The 23,531-nt window shown below is 46.5% G+C and overlaps 1 protein-coding gene across 12 annotated transcripts in view; it reads left to right on the forward strand.

The window, feature by feature from the left end:
• The window catches only part of ERBB4 (erb-b2 receptor tyrosine kinase 4), a 581,012-nt gene that overhangs the window by 210,895 nt on the left and 346,586 nt on the right, over positions 1-23,531 (forward strand). For all 12 annotated transcript variants that reach the window (XM_083841514.1, XM_083841527.1, XM_083841529.1 and 9 more), the window contains exon 2: positions 520-671. In XM_083841514.1, the coding sequence (XP_083697640.1) occupies positions 520-671 (152 nt within the window). The remainder of the gene's footprint in view (positions 1-519; positions 672-23,531) is intronic.

Here is a 23,531-nt window from a genome sequence, read left to right on the forward strand (position 1 = left end):
GGACTTCAGGAAAGAGGAGGGAAAATGATGCTGGGTACAAGCCTTCTGGCCAGGTTGCTCGTGGTTTCTTGACAGGTCCTACTGGGTGTCAGCTGAATAGGAAAAATGCTGGATTGCACACGTCAGCTCAGATGCACAGGTCTCTCTGGCCTCTTATCCTTAAATTTGTGAACATCTAGTATTCAGCATCCTGTATCCAGGGACTTCACCTGGTCCTGGTTTTTGCTCTTAATGTGCTGTGGTCAACTGGTTTTCCATTTGCCCTATGTGTTTGCGTTTTCCACATTTCTGGATGTTCAGTGGTAAATACCAGCACCTGGTCCCTTTGGTGAGAGGTATTTAAATTGCTGAGATGATCATGGACCTTCTCACCTCTGCTGCTGATACTCAATCCTGTGAATAACTCAGAATTTTTATTCCAGGTACCTCTATCCCTGGATATAAATCTTCCTTCCTTCCTTCTCTGCACCTGTTCCCCTCTTCCTTACTCACTCGGATTGTGTTTGTGGTTTGTTGCAGTGTGTGCTGGCACCGAGAACAAGCTGAGCTCCCTCTCGGACCTGGAGCAGCAATACCGGGCCCTGCGCAAGTACTATGAGAACTGTGAGGTAGTTATGGGCAACCTGGAAATCACCAGCATCGAGCACAACCGAGACCTCTCCTTCCTGCGGGTAAGCAACCTTCTCTTTATTTCCTCTCCATCTTCTGTGGACAGGGGAGTAGCCACAATGCTGGGCTGGAGGATGGCAGGTCTCCTGCCCACCACCTCCCAGAGCCTGCAGGAGAAGAGGCTAATAAAATGTCACAGATGCACAGAACACAAGAGCGATGTCGTGGCTGTGACAGATGCTCTGAGTATGTCATTTACATGCGTCCAGGACATGAGGGAGAAAGCCGTGTCATGCCGGAGGAGGGTGACACCTTGCTGGTCTCTACGGCTGCCTACTGCCAGCGGGTCTGGAGCTCTTAGGGTAGGGTGTAGGCAGGTTGGAGCAGTGCAGATAAGCACTGGTGGCTTGGACAAGCTTATCCTGATAAAATGTCATATGTGGACTGGTTAGTAGGGTAAACAAGGGAAGAACTCTGAAACAAAAGGTGTTTACTGAATTAACATAAAACCCTCTTCACTGTGGAGCCTGGGTTGTGTGATCCCCCAGCTTCTTGCTTTAGAGGTTTCCCTATTTTGTTTAAATATCATGCTTTTAGCCTTTGTGTTTGTGAAGGAGTATTTCGACATGGTTTGTGCGTTACCTGTTAACTTGGTAGCAACTACAAGGAGTAGGAGGTGAATGCCAAATGGAAAGAATTTAAACCCATCATGATTTGGCATGCCAAAACTGATTATGTTTGAAAAAAATACCCTGGTAAAGGAGTGTTCCAGTGCACATAGATGAAATTGGTGCGAGAACCATGTTTGAAAACAGCCCGTGGTGGTGTGGTTACAGATTGCACGGGTCATGCTCTCAAATAAAAGTCAAGCCGTGACATGGATAAGGATTTGTGTTGCCTGTGTTGTATGGTATCGCTCGCATATCATTCTGCAAAATGCTCCTGTCACATGGCAAGATGCGTGTCTGCATGTAAGTGGCATTTTTGTAAAAAGCACGTAGGGGAGCAGCGGAGTTTTCATCCGGCAGCCCCGCAGGTTGTGTTACACTCGGGCGTTTGGTTTGCCAGGTCTTGGGTGAGCCTTGTGCTCAGTTTCAGTTCAGAAAAAATTGAGCTTTCCATTATGGCTTCTAACAAAGGCAAAGCAGAGCCTCCGACAGTGTGCTTAACATTGCTTCGTGTTAAATTTGTTGGGGGTTTCGCAGGATTTCTGCTCTATACATCAGCCTATATTTGCTCAAAGCATACACCAGGCTGTGAAAAGATCTGCAAGCAAAATTCAGCTAGCAGATACACGTCTGGAGTGAAGTTTGGGGTGCTAATTGCACTCAGACTAACAGGTTGCCTGTTAATTTGAGCGACGAATGCCTAGGAAGTAAATGCTATCTGTACATTTCACAGTTGTGACAGGTGGGGAAAACACATATGTGCCTGAGCTCCGAAATAGATAGCCTTGGGGCAGCTGGACTAACGGTTCCCACTGCACTGCACGGGCAGCGGAGTCCTCATGCAAGGGCAGGGTCCCTGCGCTGCTTTGGGCAATGCTGGAGTTTCAGATGCTTCCTGAAACTCCCAACAGGGCCATCGTGCATGCCTCTGAATTCATCAGATTCATCACAGATAGTTCACCCATTCAGCTTCCCGTCCTTCTTATGCTGACCAACAGGTAGGTGGGGAGAGCAAATTAATTGGGAATTAGGGAGTCACTGTTCCTTGTGGGGAGCTGCTGCAGGCAGAGGAAAATCTTAGCAAATGAGAGACAGTAAAACCAGCAAATGAGAGCAAAAAAGGATCCTGTGTAGTAAACGAAGGTTGTCCAGTTACGTTTGCTTCTTGGCAACAGTTACCATTGCATTTTTATTAGCATTATTGCTTATCTTACCTAAGACTGCGCTCTCACTGAAATCTCAGCAGAAAGCAGAACTTGAAACAAACCCCAGCAAACCGCAAATCTATGTAATGTGATAAATTGTGGTCATTAAAATAGAAAACCAAACAGAGGAGAACGTGTTCTCGGTGAGGCAAGTAAATAAACAAATGTTGGCATATTTGTGCCGATAATTCAACATTCATTAGTTAGGCAATATTACTTGTTTTATCATTTTAAAAGTGATTTTAACCGCCAAACGAAGGTGGCAGATGGGAGATAACTAAATGAAGGGCTATTTATCTCTCCTAGACTTCAGCGTGGTGAACTCATCCTGCAACTCATATGATGCTTCTCTGGCCTACTCCCCTTTTTTCCCAGTTTCTTGCAAAAATTGCCCTCTTTCTCCACCATGTGGACTTCGAGCAGTCAGGTGATGGTTTGTGTTGTCTGTACGTCTGTCTGAGGAGTACAGGGTTTCTTTGTGCCCACCTGCCTTCTCGGTAGCCCCCAGCTTAGAGGGAAGACCTAGCAAACCAGGCCTGCTCACCTTCTTATCATGCAATAATAAATGAATACCATAAATGAATTCAAGTTGGGGGGGGGGGGGGGAACAATTAAATTTATTTGTGCCGAGGAAGATTAAAAGATCAGCATCCCATCTTTCATATATATTCAGAAATTTATTCTCTAAGTAGATTTGCTTTACGTGTACGAGTTAGCTCACTTAATCTGCTGATTAAGACTAAAAAGGGCTGTCTGTCACCTGAACGAAACGTTCAGCCACCAAACTTTGAAGCTTGAGAGCGTGTGCGTGGCATTGAGATCACGAGCAGCTTCACTCACATAAGAAGGGTTTGTATATTCCCCCAGTTTTTCCCAGCACTCTCGTATGCTCTCATCCTGCCGTTTTGGGAGCTAGGTATCCCCTGCTCATGGGTGGCCAAAAGGAGGGAGAGCAATTGCAGCCCGAGGTTGTCCTTCACGTGGGCCGGCCTCTGGCTCCACCAGCTCTGCTCCTTGAGTCTCGCCGAGGTCAGAACGGAGATTTACCTCCTTGTTTGGGATTTCGGAAAAGATCAGCTATGCACTGGTTCATATTGGAAATGACAGTTTGGTTTTGGAAGCAGGACCTTATTCTAGTTTCACTTGGCAAAACTGACAGCTTGTATTGTGGGCAGTTCTTACTTCTTAATGGTATCTCTGTGTTCAGTTTTCTGAATGAAAAACACAATTAGTATACCACAAAATGATCTTCTGCAGGCACTCTTCTTCTGTTAAACACATTTAGTAAACAAGAGTTATCTTAGGCTAATCCTCAGCCTTTTAGCAATTCGCAGGCTGTAAATTGTTTTCTTGTCCCTGGATTTTATTTAACCACTTCAGATTATTTATTTTTGAAGACATGACTGAAGTTCTGCACTGCTCACTGCAATAACTCTCCCAAATGATTATGAAACTTATTTCTAACTGCAATCAACGGCCTTCAGAAATGATCTACCATCGCTTGATAAATTCCTTGTTCATTTACCTCTGTAGTTCCCTTACCCGCAGCAACGCTAGCAGTTATATCTGCGTGTCGTTTAACTGAGCTCGGCAGGCAGCTTTATAGCTGCTCTGTGTCTGCAGCAATGTATAGCCACGTTGTCCCCGTGTCGACACACAGAGCTGGGTGGGCTGTGAAAACCAGGACCCTTAGACTTTGTGGCAGGTGGAGTTCGAGGGTTTGGGTGTTATGTCAAGAATATAGGTAATTTTTTGCTTCTGGCCGCGTTACAGCCTGGGAGGAGGATTGGGTCAGACAGAGCCCCTCTGAGGAAGGCAGCTTGCCTGATCAGGGAAGGGAAGAGTTGCTTGCCAACCTCGCTGCCTGGCCCCTGGGTGTTCAGGACTGCTTCTGGTTAAAAAAAAAAAAAAAAATTCTGTATTTTTAGAAAGCTTTCTGCTCTCTTGTAACAAACCAAGTCTATGCAGATCCTTCTGAAAGCTCTGGCTGCCTTGCCGAGCCAGTGGCAGGGCAGGGACAGAGCCTGCGGCCTGAACAGACGTGTTGGGCTGAGGAACGCAGAGACAGGAGTGTAGTGCCACATCCAGTTTGCTCAGCAGATCCCAGCAGTGATAGATACGGCTCCTGAAGGCCTGGCAGAACAGCCCGCATCCTCTTCTGCAACAAAATGGTATCTTAATTCCCAGCTGACAGGCTTGGAGAGGGTCCCAGCTCAGCAGAAAGGGAGTGGGGCAGGGAGTAGTGCCTGTCAGGAGTCGTCAGAAAGGAGAGGCTCTAGGGTGGCTCTGCCTACATGGAGGGGGATTTTCCCCAGCCGTGCTTGGGAAGTATTGCACATCAGCCCTAGTAGATCTGGGGGGAGGAGGATTTGCTGGGCGAAGCTGCCCCATGGCACCTCTCCTGCAGTGAGCTGCATCAGGACAGCCTCAGCAGCACGCGTTGTCCTTGGCTGGACAAGGTAATTACCAGGTAATTACAGACCTGGAAGTCAAATAGATGTCCTTATTTATTTGTAATTGCCTTCTCAGGACCTTACCCATAAGAAACAAAGCATAAAGAGCCAAATAGTGTGCCGGCAGCAGCATGATGGGCAGGGCTGCATGTGCCACACACACATGATCTTGGAGGAAAGAGGACACCTCCGACTTGCTGCCTAAATCTGGCCGAGGCGTCCTGCACACGCGGCAATAAAAGCAGCTGCTGCGCTGGGGGGGTTACAGGAGGCCAGGGGCATGCCAGGCCGTGCTCCTGGCATGGACAAAATGTTTTACACCGGCCGTGATCAGCTGCCAACTGTGTTGGATGAACCCGAGCCGTGTTTGAAGCAAGTTGGATCCCAAATTCAGAGGGTGGAGTGGGAGCAGAGGCCAGCTGCGCGGTGCATATGTGATACAGCTCCTCTCCAGGAGGATGCCTTTTTCTTCATTTCCCTTTGCTTTTGCAGAAACCGTGGCTTAAAATAGTCTCAGCAGTATAAGCTGATCTCAAACCAGCCAGGGAGTATCGATTGCAAAGGGGAGGAAGGGCTTGGGTTCATGTGGCCCTCCAGACCTGTCCTGCCTGCAGAAACGGGTGGTCAAGTGGCAAGTCCGTGCTGCAGCCGCTACGAAGAGCACGGTGCAGTGTGTTGGTACAGTAAGAAGTGAGGTGATAAAAAAAAAAAAAAAAATATATATATATATATATATATATATAATTTAGTGCCACCAACCTCAGGGCAGGGATTGGCATTTCCAAAGCCACACTCATCCCCTCTCCTGATGCTGTCCTGCTCCTCTCCCTTGCTGCTAGCCAGCCAGCGGTGTTCACGCTTACCTTGTCCATAGGCGAGTGAGCCAGCACCTGGGTGCTTGCTGCTGCTCCAAAGACCAATATTACAGCTGCATAGTCCCTGACATAACCTCCCCCAGCTCCATCCCAACCCCGCCACTCCTGGAGCCTCACCAGCAGGCAGGTAAAGGCACCGGGTGCTTTCAGTGTGTGCAGAGGCACTGTGTTAGTCCTGTGCTTTCCCCCTTCATGAGGCATCGATACAAGACCATCCACGTCCCCGCAGCATCTGCTTTCCCGTGCTGTCCAGGGCAGGTGTGTGTAATACAGGTACATCCTCATACACCACACGCTGCACGTAGCTGCCTCTGTGCCTCCCTTCCTCATGTGCTCCAGAAACCCTCTCCTGCAGCTTCCCTCCCCTCCCAAAAGCTGCCCGTGCAGCCTCTGGTCTCCCACCTGCCTCCCTCCCTCCCCACATTTCTTCCAAGTCTTTCCCATTGTGCCTGGTCACCCTTGCCTGCTGAGGGATGCCAATAACCCTTGCAGCACCCGTGGCAGTGGGAGGAGCATGGGGTTAAACAAATGCATTCGCTCTCGCTTCTAACTCCGTGATGCGCAGCTATCCCTGTCCAGCTCTCGCAGAACTGTTTCTTCATGTTGCTCACAAACCCAGCAGCTCCGTCTCTCCATGCAGTTCATGCTGTTGGTAGTTCCCCCCAGCCAGGTTTTGGCTCTGTTTTTATACTCCTCCCATCTCTCTTCTTTTATTTTTGTAGCTGTCCAGGGCATTGCAACAGGCAGAGTAATGGGCTGGGAGGATCGCTTCTCTTCCATACACGATCCAACCTCGTGTCCCTACAATGAACTGAAAAACCCACCAGTGGAACCTCTCTTTCTGCTCTCCTCCTTTCCCAACCAGCGATGCAAAACCAGACTAGAAGTGCTCTGCAGTGTAGTTTTTGGCTTGGTGTTGAGGCTGGAAATGTAACTTACAGACTGCGCAAGCTAGTAGTCTTCTGTTTTGAATTAAAATTTTAGCTTCTGCAGAACAAACAGACAAGAGAATTAATATACAATTAATTCTCGAGCTGAATTTGTCAAGTCATAACCAAATATATGTACATTTGTTATTGCCCCATTAATTTAGCAATTACTTTTGGTGGCTTCGTATGAAAGATATAGCTTGAAATAACCACTTGTTTGCAAGAAGAGCAGTGTGCTGCATAAATGCAGGCTCCTGTTTTGATCCAGGGACTGTCAAGCTGCCCTCCTTGGCTGTGTGTGCACCAGGTGCTGTGCAGCTCCCCAGGCAGAGCTTTTTGGGGAGGTGCAGGGCTGCAGGTGGTGCCTCTCCAGGGGAACGTGGCCCTGCTGAGGATGGCATCATCCATCAGACGGCACTGCCACAGGGCAGGAGGCCAGGGTGGTGGCTTTCACTTGTTTCTGCTTTTCTGTGACCACTCTGCTGTACAAGGCACGAGCTGCTGTCCGTGTGGAGCAACTAGCAGGTGGCATCAAAGAGCCTGTCAGCAGCACAGGCATCTCATGGAGGTTTTGGAGAGGCTCCGGGGGGACACAGGGACAGATCCCAACCTGTGGCCTTGTTTCCCCACCGCCCATGTTGGTCAAGAGCTTCCCCAGCTCCCAGCAGCCCTCGTCTTTGTGAAGCCTTCAGTTTGGGTGAACATCCTTCAGCTGTATCACACACGGAGATTTGAAGTCCAGGGTGATTAAAGAGTCTCTTTAAATTTTCTGTAGTTTTTCCCTTTCAGCTCCCATTGTAGTGGAGGCGCCCCACCTCCTGCCGCCCGGGAAGCCTGTCTGATTCATGTGCATGGCAGTGATAGCAACTCTTGAGAGATAAAAGAAGCCTGACTTAAATTATTCAGAGTAACCCAAACCCACGCACATGCTCAACATCAGTAATACCTTTTGCTCTTACTGTCCTGTTCTCGTGGCTGCAGCGAAGCCGCCCTTCGTTTCGCAGAGCACCGGGGAGGCAATGCAGGGCAGCATCACCCTTGTCCTTGTCCAAATTCATGACATAAACGAATGCAACCGTTGAGATTCATCACTCTGCCCAGGCTTGTTGTTGTTTTATTCGCTATAGACTGCTAATATTTTTTTTCCCAATTGCTTGGTGTCTCGTCGCACTCTTCTGCCAGTCCTTGATGGGTTCTGATGCTGTCAGCTCCTGCATGTCTGTGAAGTGCGTTTGGTTCAGCCCGCATCCCAACCTTGCTGGGACAGGTGCTATGAAAACACTGGCGGTGGAAAGAAAACGTTATTAAAAATAAAACAGTGCAAACCTTCTTAATTAGGTGGTGTTTCTCTTAGAAGCTGATCTGCCCTCTAGGCAAGTGAAAGCAATTATGCCTTCCCTTTCAACCACCTTATGCTGCTAATGATCTTACTCTTGTAAATGTAAACCTCTCCCCTAGGAAGTGCTGGCCTCATTGAAGCTGGACAAAATCAAACAAGGAGGTAAACTTAAGCTAACTAACAACAAAAGACTAGTTGCAAACACTTTCAAATTCTAAATGGATTTATTAGGTTATAAAGCAAATGAGTACTTATCTTCCAGCCACAGAAAGAGAGGTTATCCGCATTTGACGTCAGTGGTGAGTGTAATGAGTTTTCAAATCTAATCTTAACCCTAACTTGGAGCTGGAGTAAACTCCACCACTTCACACCATTCCCTGATGAACTGTGCTCAGGTGTCTTTAAGGTTTATTTCTTCTCCTCTTTGTCCACCCACCCTCTCAGATCTTCTCCACAGAGACTGAAGTCAAGAGAGGCCCAGGCAAGGTATAGGTAGGTACAGATAGGTACAGATATATATAATTGTTTTATAGTGGTATGCACTAAGTGAAAGCATTTTGTGCTTTCCTTTGAGTGATATTTTTCCATTTTCCTCAGCATTTAGAAAATGAATTGCCAATTTTTCCTTTAGTTCTCCCTCCCTCCAATCCCATTTTACTATGGAACAAAATGAAATTTAACCAACTGACTGTCAGAGAGCTGAATAATCTTGCATTGTAATACACGGACTCAGAGTCCTGGATCAATGGGCTTGAATTGCTGCTAAAAGCTATATGAAAAGGAAACCAAAGTCTTTCGCTGTAAGCTGTGTCAAGGGGTGGAGGAGCAGAGGGATGGATGGAGGCTTAGCCAACAGTTTTTGTGCTAAACCAGATCAATTTTAAAGGTTTCCTCTGTAGATGCCTGCCAGAGGGCTTTTATAGTTCAGAAATGTCAGCACAATTGTGCAGATTGCAGCATTTAGCAGCATTAGCACTCCCACCCCAACCCCGATATGAGTACGAGGCCGTCTAATTGTGGAGCCACGTGTGTCGCGCAGCATCCTGCGTGGGTAGGGTGCGGGCAGAGGCAGAAGCAGCCTTCCTGAGCACCCACCGGGTGCATTTCAGGTGTTCCCAAGGTCGTGTCCTCGTGGTAGCTGCTCCGTTGTGCTGGGCTGTTTTGAGGAGCCGGGCGGCTGGATCTTCCAGGGGCTGATGGTGGCTCTGCCTGCTGAACCGCAGGGTATGAGATGATGTATTTCTGAGATGAGATGTCCCGGGTGTCAAACGTCATCACAGAGAGGTCGAATTGGGAGGTTTTGGTTAACGCACTGAGGATCTAGTGCGAGGCAGTAGTTGTGCAGGTGGCTAAGCACAACCGTCCCCATTGCCTTCTCCTGCTTGGGTTTGAAGTTTAGTAGGAGGCTAATAGTGTTTGCGTGCTGTATTGACTAGCAGGTTCCTTTTCCCCCTTTTGCGGTGATTAGTCCTGCCAGAGAGGAAGAGTGAAGTGCTCTGAGGTACTGTGAGAACATAATAAATGGGAAAATGTCAAAAGGAGGGTGGAAATATCATGCTGATTTTGAAACACCTGCACTCTTTTGTGCAGGGAAAATAAATGATTGCTTAATGTTGCTCAGTGGAAGGAGAGGTTATACCAACAATGCATTTTGTAAAAGAGTTTATGCTCACGCTATAAGAAGACAACCTTAACAAGCCCAGAATGGAGACAAGAGCCCCTTGAAGTAAATGCTGTTCAGTTTGAAAAGGATTGCAATAGGTAACTGAATGGTCCAGGAGCTTGAACAGTGGTCAGAGCTCCCTCTGATGTCTGGTACTTTGGGACTGATTCAGGTCTTAAATGCCACCAAGGGAGTTGTGAAACGTTATTTATTGTTTTTATAAGTCTGGGTAATCTGGATGACCGTGGTATATTGCTCCCTTGAAATGGGAAAGCTTGAGATGTTGGCTACTGCTTGAAACTCCTGCTTTAAACCCCCCTTTTTTTTAAACCCCTTTTCATACCAGCCTTGCTTACATGTAGAAAGACCCTTCCTGCCTTGAATTTGGAAGGGGGATTTTGCAAACAGTGTCCCCTCCAGAAAGGACCAATGGGCAGGGGAGAGCAGAAGGGATGGCAAGACATGTGTCCTATGGCTGCAATAAATCAAAAGCTGTAACCCCGTGTAATACATACCTCAGGAATAATAATGGCAGTTCATCCTTCAAAAACACCGTGAGGAGTGAAGGACCAAGAAAGGAAAATCTATAATGAATATCAGGGAATTAATGGCTGTCTCTGCAAAACTGTAGAATAACCTCTTCAGGAAGCAGATGATGTTGCTGGATTCCTTTCAAACCCATGGAGTGATCAACTAGAAAATGTGTCTGCTGTGAGGAACAGCCTAGCTTTGATAAGGGTGTGGGAAACATGACCTAATAGGTCTTAGATTGCTCTCACTTTTAAAATAACATTTTTTAATTTCTCTGGAGACAGGGGAGTTTTTAGGTAAAAGAAGGAAGGGTATTCTCCAGATGTGTTGCCTTCCCACTCTCCTTGCCAATGAGCTCAGGGTGAAGCGTACGTGCTTCTGGGACAGCTGGTCTCTGCGAAAATGTTTATATCTCAGCTGCTGTGCAGCCTCGGGGATCTTCAAGTGATTTGGAAAAGGATCTTGTAGTTAAAAGTATAGAAGGTGATTAAGGAAAAAATTCAACACCTATAGGCCCCTGTCCTCCTTTTATTTCTGTCCCTTTCATGGGACTTTCATGGGATACTCTGGTGGAGAAGTGCCTTACCTGAAAAAGGGAAACCTATTCAAAACAGCTATTGCAGCCATCTCTACGCAAGGACTGTGCAGCAAGGGATGGGAAGAATTGCAGTGCTCAGTAACTGATAGAGATGTGCAAGCAGAAAGAAATAAGAAGGAAATATTTGCAAATATTTGTGCTGCCTTTAAACCAACGGAGAACAGCAACAGCCGCGCAGCTTAAACCCGAAACATTTTGCTGGGATTTGTTGCAGTTGTGGTTATCTGACTGCTGGCTTATATCCTCCTTCCATGCCCCTCCTGTCTGCTCATTGCCTGAAAATGCAGATATTTGTAATTGAGGCCAGGTGAGGTCTGTCCATTTAGCAAACAGCAAGCCGATCCCAGCCGTGCCGTCGATGAGTTCCGGTGCTCGGCGTCGGCGTGGCCGGAGGTTCTGGAGGCGATGCCCGGTAATGACGGCGGATGCTGAAACATGCTCCCGTGTCAGCTAATCAGTTCAGTGCCAAAGCAATCATTTGATCTCAGCAGAACAGCTGGTTTTAAACTACAGATTATCCACCACTTCATCTCCTCACTTAGCTGTGGAGCTGATTTGTTTCGGCTATAGATCAATTACACCCCAAAAACAACACTCGGTTCGCTCATAGCATGTGAAATGAAGACAAAACCGATGGAGGCACTAATGATAGATCTTCCATTACAGATCCTCCATCCATGCGCATAAATATCCATCACCGGGGAGCGAGTGCTCGTTCATTCCTCCAGCCAGTCATGCTCATTTCATTAGGATACAATGAATTATTTTAACAGAACAATGCATATATAAGAATAAAATGTGGCTAAAAGGACATTTATTTCTTGCGCTGCCTATAAGTGTCCCTGGTTGGGTGACACCAAAATCATTCAAACTGATCAAATGCAAAATCAAATGCGTATGGTTAGAGCCTGTTGGGAGGTGATGTTTATCATGTTAGAGGCAATTTAGTCATACCAAAGAAAGTGTTTTCATGCTGTTTTTTTTCTTGGTGCTGTTACGACCTTTTAATCAAAAATATCTTCCCCCAGCCCCCAAAGAGAAAGTAAAGCTTGGGAAGCTCTTTGGGAGTTTGGGAAGGTGTGGTGGAAAAGCTGGTGGTAGCGTAGCACGAGCTCTGCTCTGCTTCTCTTTGCAGCAGGCATTTCCTTTTTCTGGTCAGGGAAGGGAGGATCTTAGTTGGCAGTTGTGCAGTCCTAATTAAGAAGAAAAAAATTATCCCTTCTGAAGAGTTAGTCTAATTTTTTTCATCCTCCAGCCCCTCAGTCTTGACCCCCTCACCTTGCAGATCTATCCATCTGGTACATGCCTAGCCTATGCGGATGAAATGACAAATTCCCGAAATGCTGAAATAACATATTGCTGCAGGTGTCCCTAATAGGCAAGCTGGTGTTTCTTGGGCAGAGTAGGCCTGGCAGACTTAAATCCTCACCCACATCAATACGTTTGCACCCCCTGTGGCAGCCCTGCCTCAGGATCAGTTCAGCTTATGTCGGTGTGTGTTGGCCAGGCAGTGTAGGGCTGAAGAGAGCTGACTGCAGGTATTCAAAATGCAGATTTCAGGTGAATTATTAAAATAAAAAGGTGTTTTGCTTTGGCTTGTGATAGTGCTGCTTGACCAAAATGTGGTGTTTCCCAATCGCTCTCTATTTAATAGAAGAGATAACCACTGTTATCCCCTAACGGGTTGTGGTAATACAGCACATCATGTGCTGATATGCATGAAAAAGTTTTCCAGGCTTTCAGTCCCAATGAAAAAATAAGGTTATGTCAATGGATTTCCTTATACGTGCTGTACACCGAGAGCATCAAAACCGGGCACCTGCAGGTCACCTGCGCTCTTGTACGCGTGCTCTCGCTTATGGAGCAAGGTTCCCCTTCCTGCCTGATGGGGCTGGCTCCTTACGCCCGTCCTTTTCTCAGCTGTTCCTGAGATTGGATGAAATGCTTATTCAGCTTCAATGGCAGTGCTCTTTTTATGTCTCATTTACCTCGATGTTATGTATTCAGTAGGCAGAGGTTTAATGAATGTAGTTCCTGGCCTTTCTGCGTGCTCAGTTCTGCGTACTTGTGATAACCTTTTCCTTTTTTGGCTTCTGGTGGAAACGTGCTGCTCAGGAAGCAGCATGTGAGGACACCAAAGGGTGCTGCAGGAACGAGAAGGTGCTCACACTGCACTGGGAGCTGGCCTGCAGGGTCTGGCTTCGATTGGGTGATGGAGAGCAGAGAGCTCAAGGCAGGAGTTCAGGGCACATCCTACTAGGGAGTACAACCAGCCTCTGTTAATTAAATATATATATATATATATATATAATAAAAATCCCTCTCCATCGCACTCTTTTGCACCTGGTATGATGTTCTTAACATAATTTCTTGTTTTTGTTAGGTGACTGTCACAGCAGCGAGACCCCTAATTTGTTCAGCAGAGACCCAGCAGGAGCAGTGGCTGCCACGTGCGCGCTAGGGAGATATAAAACCACCCTCAGATAGATTGGGTTTCTGAAGAGGGATTTCTCAGGTGGTATTTGGAGCAACCTGCACTGGGAGTTTTTCTCTCTGTCCTTAGGCAAAGTGATGGGAGAAGGGAGCGTTTTAAGTGTGGTTTCCTATGGCCCCACTTCGGGAAGTGCTGAGCAGCTGTTTCCAGGAGACCTCGTGGTGCTCCTTAGTCCTGGGGCACATGTCCCGGGGCTCACGTTCTCCCCTCGGTCAGCCTCACAATGTGCATACAGAGAGATCACCACTGGATGGAAATCATTTCAAATAAGGTGATCTGCACACACTCGCACAGACATATCAGAGCCAGCTAAGCCTGCAGCCAAGAGTTATAAAATTCCGATTTATTAAAATGACTTTGAATAGAGTTCACACATTCCCCGAGACTTTGGCTTGAAAAGAAATAATTTGGATTGCAATTCTGCACCTCGACTCCTCCCATAAAATCTCACCTTCCTCCAAACATGCCTCCAGTATGAGCCATAATCTAATTTCTTGTTTTCATTTCTTCTGAAGTTTTAATTGTTTTGCTGTACCTAAAGCTTTGGGTTGTAGCTCTGACTTCTGCAGAGGAATTACACACCACCTTTTTACGTCCGTTAAGTTTTGCTAGTCATTTTACAATGACTGTTGCCTGTAACTGTTAGAGCAACCGTGAGGAGCCCAGAACCGACAGCTCCTTGAGCAATTTTTATACTTTTTCCCATGAAATTTTAATGCTGCATCACTCTGCGAATTCAAAGCCGATGCAAATATTTGTCATACCTGCTGCAGCCGGTGTCCACTGGATGTTAATTTGCCAGAACGATAAATCCCGTTGTGCCTGGTTAGCATGAACTTCCCAGAAGCAAAAGAAGGAGGTTTCATTTTGGATTTCAGGGAAGGTATCAGCAAAGGCACCTCTTGTTCCCTTAAATAAACATCTACGGCTCCATCCTCCAGGCACATCTCTCGGTACCCCTCTGGGGCTCTCAAGACAAAAAGGTCTCTTGTCTGATAGCGCTTTTAAGAGACAACGATTTTTCTCAGCCCCCACTTAACTGGCGGGTAATCGGCTGCCATCTCGCTCAATGCAGGTCTTTGTTTTTATTTATTTTTTAATTGAGCTAAATGTCTCTTCTGCCTTAATGCCGCGTCTGATCTCTGCTGGAGAGAGCAAATCTTAGCAGCGTGTAACATCACACGTTCCTCTGATGGCTTTCGTCTCCCATATGCTCTGGTTCAGTAACAGTTTTGGCTGATCACTGTGACAGCAAAACACCTTTTTTATTTAAGCTACAGCTTTCTGAAAATATATCTTTGGGCTTAATCAACATAACCTTCAGCGCTTCTTTGAAACCCTGGATCTAAAAGCCATGAATGTCAGAAACGCTTCGCAGCTTGTGGGAGCCTTCAGCGCTTCTGACAGATAAAAGCGGAGGAGGAAGCCATCAAAAATATACCAGATCCAGGCTGGAACGGGCTTTCTGCTGGCTGCTGACGCTTGGAAGCCTACATTGGAAAGGACAGGCTACCTTTGAGTAAGAAGCCCAAGAGTAACACGATGCTAGGCATAATATTATGAGCAGCCTGGGGGGGGTTTACACTGGAGATGCTCCGCAAGCTGCACTTAGTCACTGTTTACCAGCACAAATGGTCCTCTGCAGAAAGGTCTTTCGGACTTGAGAGCTATTGGTTTATTATTAGAAGAGTAGCGGTGGTGTTATTTTTAAGAAGAAGAGGGGGAAATGAGAATAAATTACAGCAAAATGTCAGCAACTGCTGAAAATAGAGGAGTATCAACAGGGTCTCTTTGGTGTTTTTGCAGCCAGGCAAGCACAAGCAGCAGGAATGGTGCCAGCATGCAGTTTCCATCAGCATAACTCATTACCTTTGCCGTGTTTTTAAATATTTCAAGTTTAATGGTTAATTTTGGATGATACCAGCTAACAAGAATCAGACTACGAAAATTCACATTAAAGTACCAGTTGCAGAAAGCATGCATCAGTAATATAAGCAGCACAGGACGGAGCGGCCATGGTCTTCCAAGAAATCTTTTCAATTTCTCATGTTTCCTGTCTGGGTGAGATTTATTAAACAATCCTCTAAAGGGAATGTCCCTCTTCACTACCTTTTATTATTGGTGGGAGCCAATTTGAAGCTCGCTCTTGTGCGAGGGGGGTGGTGTCTCCGGGTGATTGATGAGCCGAACTGGAAGGAATTCGAATTGTACAAGCCCGCACTCCTTGGAACAATAGTACAAGAAAAAAAAAGGCTATTCTTCACATTTCATTGCCTCTTACTTCTGAGCTTCACTTTTGCTTTCCTTCCCCACCCCTCCTCTTGGACTTCTCGTTTTTCTGGCTTGCTTCTCAGCATAAAGAGAGAGAAAGTGGAAAAGGCAGAAGGTCTGCGTGGTGCAGCTGGTGGAGGTACTTGCAGGAAGAGTTGCCAGCTGTTGTGGGTAGCCATGATTTTTTGCTTTGTTTATGATGAAGACTAATTGCGATTTGCTCCATACACTTCCCCAGAGGTCTGCGGCCTTCAAGGAGAGGCAGTAAACCGGGCAAGCTCCAACAAGGCTGGTAGGAGAACAGTAGGGCAGGTAGGATGTATGTCCTGGTTCCCCAAATACAAGAGGAGTCAAAATGCAGTCCCATATGTTGGAGCTGTCAATGCAAAACTGCTTTGCCCTCTGCTAAAGAGCATTTACTTGGTTTCTTCAGGGTTTGCCTGGGATGGTGGCCAAATGCAGATTCCTCTCCCAGGGATCACAACAAATGAGATATCTGACTGTGCTTCACACAGAGCTTTGTTCCTGCATGTGTTTGGGGTCTGTGAAGACTTTTCAAAGGCAGAAATCCAGGTCTCACCATCTTGTTCACCTTTAGCACATGGTGATCTCCTCTTACATTCAGATCTCTGATCCCTTCTGGGTGCCCAGAAAAAGATTTTCATCCTGTAAATATAAGAGGGTGTCTAATCATCCTTACATTTAAGATTCCTAGTTTAATTCCTCTTGTTTTCATTCAGGGGTTTCCACCCTACTATTTTTTTTCCTAATCCTCCCCAGGAGACCTCTAAAACTTTTCCACTGGAGCAATGGCAAATTTAACCAGAAAGCTGTTTTTCTTAAGCACCTTTGAGGCGCCACTGATGCAGGCTGAAACAGAGAGACGCTACAGATACAGCAACCAGATATTAACGTGAGCAGGGAAATCCTATGCTACAAGTCAAAGGAATGATTCCATTTTAGCTCTGACTCTGACCTCTCCATGAACACTCCAGAGCCTCCGGGGACTATCCCCTGTCAGGGCTGTTGGCTGAAAGTTGTTACGGAGGCCAGACCAAGGCGATGCCAAGCCCAGCACTGCTGGAGAGACAAGTAGGAGCACCAGCACGTGCTGGTAAACTGCAAAACAGTGAGCATCTTCTTTTTTTTTGAGTGCCTTTTCCCTCCCCTTACCAGATGGAGCTCCTTGCCACACTTAGGATGAATATTTGGTTTACTTTGGTCAACCAAAAATTGATCCTTTTCTCCCTTTGTTGCTATGTTTATTCTTTGAGAACTTTCTCCAACCTAATAAGGATAGATTATTTTTTTCGTGATATTTTGTCAAATCTGTCTTCTCTTTGCTGAGTTGAGGTTTGATGGAAACAAGTTACTCATAAAAATGCAGGTCAATTCTTATTTTACTGAAAAGAGCTGTTGCCTCCGTAAGAAATATAATAAATGAAACCAAATGAAGTTACACAGATGTTGTAATAAAATTAGTAAATTTGTGTATCACTGAACTTCATTGAAATTATTGTAAATGGTGCTGTTACATTGTTTAATTATGTACAATTAGCACTGGAATTGCTAACTCCCTGCTGGAGCCTTTTCTCTTAGATTTACAATAGGTCATGGTAGAGTATTTTTCTCATTACTGTCATGGAGGCACTAATTGAACTGGATCCGATCTCCCACATTGACTGGTTTTATCCATAGAAGAATAATTTATTTACGTACAAATAGTTCTTCTTTGCTATATTTAAGCGGAGCCTGCAGCAGGCATAGAGGAGCTGGCAGAATTTATAGTCCATTAAAGCATTTTCCATCAAGTGTCATCTGTGAGAACTGTTTTGGGCATATGAAGCACGAGTAAGATGAATGTAGTTTTGGTAAGTCTTGAAAATACTTTTCGTCTGGCCCACAGCCTGCCAGCATGGTAAAGCTCTGGGGAGTTGTACAGAAGAAATCAGCAACACTCAATTTATGTATACACGCGTTGAGAATCCTCCTGACAACCTGGGAAATGCAATATTTTGGTCTTGCTTTCGGAAGGCTTAACGGTTTCTCTCAGAGAGCTGAGAAAGAGCTGGGAGTTGCTTTGCGGAACGAGTCCACGGGCAGAAACGTGCATGGTGTCCGGTCCTTGTGAGTCACCCCTGCAGGAAAGGGGGCAGGAAGCACACGAGATGGAAGAGGTCTTCATTTATTTCCTACCTGAGATCTCAAAAATGCTTGAGTAGAATCCAGTCCTTGCAAAGGCTGACACAGACTGATCTGGCAGATCCACGGATCTTGGCTTCTTGAGCTTTTCAGAGCATTTGGGGGTTTCTTCATATCGATCACCCAAGCCAAACCCGTTCAATAAGATGCATAAATAATGTATATGCTGACACTTTTCCCAGCCTGCTCTGTATGCACCTCACATAGGTACGAGTGAAAGCCGAGTATGTGCTTTGCAGACAGGGAGGGCAGCAAGGAACAAATACCAACTTCAGCTGGAGCCTGTCCTCCGAGCTGGGCCACCTCAGGCATGCACCAAGGAGGTGAGGATGGATCTGTCGCAGAGCCTGGAGAAGGCTGGGGATATCGGGGAGACCTGTCTGGGCCGTAGGTAGGTGCACCGAGCTGCATGGAGGTACCAGCTTGCGCCTGCACGCAGCAGCTCTCTGGTGTGTCTGAGCTTGAACCAGGTGGGATTTCAGGTTTTAGACCAGGCATAGCCACTTGAAATCTTTCTCTGCCCATCTGTAAACACAAACTCAGCACAATATAATGTGTGCATGCCTGTACGCATGGATGTTGGTGGGCAGGAGGTGCAATGTCTCGCCTCTGCAGGCCAGCAGGCCCCTTTGCCTGGGGTTTGGGATATCAGCTCCCTCCCACACCCTCCTCCTTGCTCCCTAAAAACCCAGACTTAGCATCAGACAGAGTAACAGCACGCCCAAACTCCCGTTGGTGGCTCCTGGCAGGCACCGCGCCTGGGAACATGCTGAAGCCCTCTCAGCAAACACTGCCAGACGTGTGCAAGTTTATTCAAAACTGTTTCCATCAGTGAGGGGTGCATTATTTATGATTCCATTTTCCTCTCTATATGTTTGAAGAGCATTTATCGAGTCAATCAGAGAATTCATTAGGTAATTATTATTTTTTCATTATTTGCCTAAGCCGTGGTGTATTTACCCCATACAAATATGACAGCCACGTAGTAAATGGGATCAGGAACTTGGCATACCCATTTTCTTTCATATAGCACAGAGGAGGAGCCTGGGAGCAGCTTCACAGTACGACAGCTAACAGTGAAGTTAGGATATATAAGAAGTGACTGGATGCTGTCGAGTGTCGTTTATCATCATCTGTGGCCATGAAGGAGATCCTCTGCTCCGTGCTGGTGGATGGTCAGAGATGATTTGTGCCCCGTTCCACATGCGTGCAAGCGAGGCACCACATAATTGTAAGTCAGCCCACCTGGAGCAGCTTTGGACACCCTCAGTCCCCAGTTTAACCCCATCTCCTGGGTTCCCCTGCACCTTGGTTAGTGTCCCATTGCAGCAGGTGTCCAGCTCCACCAGCCCAGAGGTGGATGTGGATGGAGAATCCCAGGGTGGCACCAGCCACTGTTCCTCTGTGCCTTTCTCAAAAAGGGTTTGGGGGCGTTTGTGCAGGCTGGCTCCCATTTCCTGGGGCAGCAGGCCTGCTGGGCCTGACCCCATTGTTGGGTCACAGTGGGTGACGGCAGAGGGGCTGGGCAGGAGGTCAGAGTGACAGCAGCACCGTGTCAGAATGGCTTGGAGTGCCGTACAGAAAGCAGCGGCTTCGGGCACGCTTTAAGAGCATCCCAAGGTGAGGCTCAGGGTGGGTTTTGGGGCATTTTCAAGACGCTGACCCAGGCAGACTAAGAGGGAAGGCCATGCTGCAGCCATCTGCGTGACCCTGGTCCCCTAGCCCCGCTCCTTGGCCGCTTTTATTTTCAGGTAGAGGCTGGGTTTCGTTTTTCCTGCTGCTCACAGTGTCCTAGGCACCGCCTTCACAGTGTTAGCGGGATGGCTTTTCCGTGCAGCCTTTCTCCAGGTGACCCAGCTAGGCTGCAAGGCACTAAGGGCCACTGAACAAAAATGTATAATGTATAATTAATGCAATAATTGTATAATTTTATTCCTCTTTTCATCAAAGTTGCTGTACACAGTGCATGTATTAAATATGACTACAGTGCTGTTTCCCCAGACAACTGCTGAGGATGAGTTAGGAAGACCTCAATAGGCTATTCCAGTTAAACATTTTCTTTGCAAAATAAATACAGGCTGTCTTGTGAATAAGAATGAGATTAGTTAAACCCATTAATTAGTACGACTTTTTAAAAGGAAGCTGTAAATGGAATAATTCACCGTGTATGGCATCTTAATTTTCTTCACTGTGAAATAGGTTTCTTTTTTTATTGTTTACTCTCTGTTGTTGTTGAAAGCTTTCTGAAGCTCAGAAGTTATTTTTTAGGTGGGCCCTTTGGTTTTCTAGCTTCTCTGTTTGGTAGATGTTTCTTGCCACTCTCCTTTGCTCCCCACCCATCCAGCATCCTACTCGGGTGTTTTGAACACCGCCAAGGTTATAACCATGCCCAAATCGTCATCGTCTCCCTCCAGCCCCAGCCCTCCCAGTTTCCCGTTGCTGTAGGGTTTTGCTCAGTGCCCAGCTTTGCCCTGGAGTTACCTAATAAATGAGAAGAGGAGATTACAGGGCTGGAGCTCTCTGAAGCAAGGAGAGTTTGGGATTGCCACTGGTTTTCTATTAGTTTGTGAGCATCACCAGAGCACGCCGCATCATAGCATCTGTGCTCAGAAGCCCTGGCAGTGATCTGGAGACCCGAAACCTCAGCTGAAGCAGGGCACAGACAAATGCAGAGGTCCTTTGCTTTTGGTCTCTTGTTTGTTGGTTGGAAACTTCGTGAACAGATTGTGGGAAGATTGAAATGGCCTTTAGGATGGATAGAAGGGGTTAAAATGAAGTGAAAAACAACTTTTGGGAGACTGTGGTAAAGAAATTTGGAAGCATGGAATTGATTGGTTTATTCTCGTAGCTTTTCCCTAAAGCTTGGAGCAATTTGTTTTAACATTGATTTTAACATTTATTTTCTGACTTTTTTTTCCCAGTGCCTTAATTTCTATTCCTTGTCTGGTGTGCCTGTTAATTTTGCATGCTATCACAAGCCTAATTCTTCTCTGTTTCAAATGAATATCATATAAATTAATTGCCATATGATTACCATGTAATTACATTGTGACTCATGACAGTTTAGACAAAGTATCATAGCCACATTTTAAGAAATGATAAATGTTTGACTAATGTGTCAGAAAAATGTAAATATATTGTGATTACTCTGGCACTTTTACACACATTAATTCTCTCCGTAGTTTCTGTAAGCTGTCAGTCATCCTGTGGTGGAGAGCAGTCAATCTATGCACCTAAATTTATCCTCGTTTAGGCAACGTTTAACATTTGGGAAGCTTTTTGCGCAGGGTGTCTGGGAGCAGGTACTTGGCTTGAGTCACGCAGAGGGACCCTGCACGACTCTCCTGAGACCTGTATTTTCTAACTAAGCCCCTTAGTGAAGAAGTTTATCCTGTTACACACTTGCAGCTACCTTTGCTGTATTGCACAGCGCCTGCACAGTTTTGTTCCAGCTCAGCATCGAGGGCTCTCAGTGAGTTTTAGTGTCTGGGGCTCTCCTAGCCTCCCTTGTCGCAGTCAGGAGCATCTCTGCCACCTGGGACCTCAGTGCTGGCCCTGGGCCTGAACATGCAGTCACTGTTAAATGCTGCAGCTCCCTTTCCTTCCCCTTCTCTCTCCCTCTCTGCTTTTCCCCAGAGATGCAGAAAATTATGGTCAGATAGTATTTAATTGCACAGCCTGGTCTGGGGCAGGGCACTAATAGCAAACGAAGCCCAGCGTTTACCCCTGCAGGCTCTAGGTGGGACATCACATTGCTGCTGCCGAGCACTGGGGTGGAAAACGGTCTCAGGACTCCGTGGCTGGGGCTGCTCGTGGCTGTGCAGCAGAAGTGAAGGCTGCAAGTGGCCAAGCTGCCAATGCTTGCACAGGCTTGGTGAAACGAAGCTTTGGCTGCCCGAAGGTAGTGTGGTCCGTCTCTGATGGTCCCGTAAGGCAGCAGTTGGTGCAAAGGGGGCATGCTTTGTGATCAATAAGTGAAGTTTCACCTTCAGTGGAGCATTAGGGGTGTTTTTCATCACCGTAACTTTCTTTGCTGTTCAGTGAGTCCTATGGGCAGAGCTTTTAACAGCTGCTGCGTGGCATTGCTCTTTTTGATTGTAAAAACACTTTTAACATTAAACTGCTTGAAATAGCATCTTAAGTTTAGATTGCTCTGTGCTCTGTGAAGGTATGAGGGAAACCTAACAGCCATGCCAAGGAAGGCACTGAAAGCCAGATAATAGATGTTTGGTTTCAGTTATGAATAATGTCACCACTGATCTTGTCTTATCACTTAGAGTGAAGTGTCCTTAGCAAGCTACCAAGATTAGAAAAGAGCACTTCACTGTTTTCCAGCTTGCTTCTGTGCTTGTATGTCAGCGCTGTACAATAAGTCAGGATAAAGTCTGGTTATCTGTAGACCTACAGGGATGCCAAGAGCTCTGTGTCTGTGCAGGGACCAGTGCACAGTCGCGGGGATTTGGCCGTGGCATCGGAGGGACTCATCTCGTCCTCTTCTGTGCCCCGGGGGCTGCCTTTGCAGCAGAGCGAGCGTGGTTGTCCGGACCTAGGGAGGCAGTCGGCATTTCCCAGCCCCTGTCATCAGCCATCTGGGACCCGAGCTCCCTGTGCCCTACAAACCTGCCCCGAGAGAAATCGACTGCAATTTGCAGTGCTCAACGGGGGCAGTTTTCTCTCCCCTTCCTCCTTGGTCTCCTTTTCTCAGTTAAAAGTGGGGAAGAAAGTAAACTGAAAGACTCAGTTAATGCAGTGTGTGCCATTAGAAATTGCCTTAATAATGAAGTGCATGATTAGAGCAATTAAGGAGGGTGGCAGAGCCGTATGTATATACGTAATGCATGCTTAGCATACCCAGCCCTTAGAAAAGAGCTGATAGCCATCAGGGAGTTGAGAAAAGAAATGTGCACTTTCTTAACTCAGAAGCTCTGGTCTGATCACCTTTGCTGTGACCAAAACCAGGTCGCCTTTGTCCTCCCAACTGTAATTTGTGCTAAGATTGCTAATTCTCCTCCATCTCACACTTGTCACTACAAATCCAGCGTTTCATTCATTTGTCCCCCTGGCATTTTGCTGTGCTGGTTCTCCCTGGCTCCTTCCCCAGAGGCGCAGCAGTATTGCACTCGCACCGGGGTGGTCTGGGCTCGAAGTCACGATCCCAATTTGCTTTTTGGTGTCATTGATGTCCTGCTCAAATGTAGGGTTTACTGGTGAGCTGCGGGGGAGGTCAGAGGGGCAGATCCTCGACTGGTGGCAGTGAGCACAGAGCCCCGGCTTTCTGAGCATGGACCTCACAAGCTCATGGAAGAGGATAACTCAGATCATCTCTGCTGTGTGATAGATAATGGGGAAAAGCTACGTTTTCAGTACGCCCATGCATTACCCTTTCTCAGCTACTATTTGCACATTGAAATCTTTATATGCAAATGTATTTTTAAGATGCATAGAATCAGAATGGTTTGGGTCATTTAATTTCAGCCCCACGTATGGCAAGACATAATCACTGGCATTAATGCCAAGTGGCTTAAAGGGATTTTGTTTAGATAAATCAATAGCCAGATATCAACAAGTAAGGAGCAATAAAGCACAGAAAATCAGCTGTTTCAGCTAAACGAGGTTTTCATATATATGATTTTTACCAAAAGGAAATATATATATATATATTTTTAATTAAAAAGGTGGTGCTAAGGCACAGGA

Source organism: Anser anser, assembly GCF_964211835.1.
Source record: "Anser anser genome assembly, chromosome: 6".
Lineage (NCBI taxonomy): Eukaryota > Metazoa > Chordata > Aves > Anseriformes > Anatidae > Anser > Anser anser.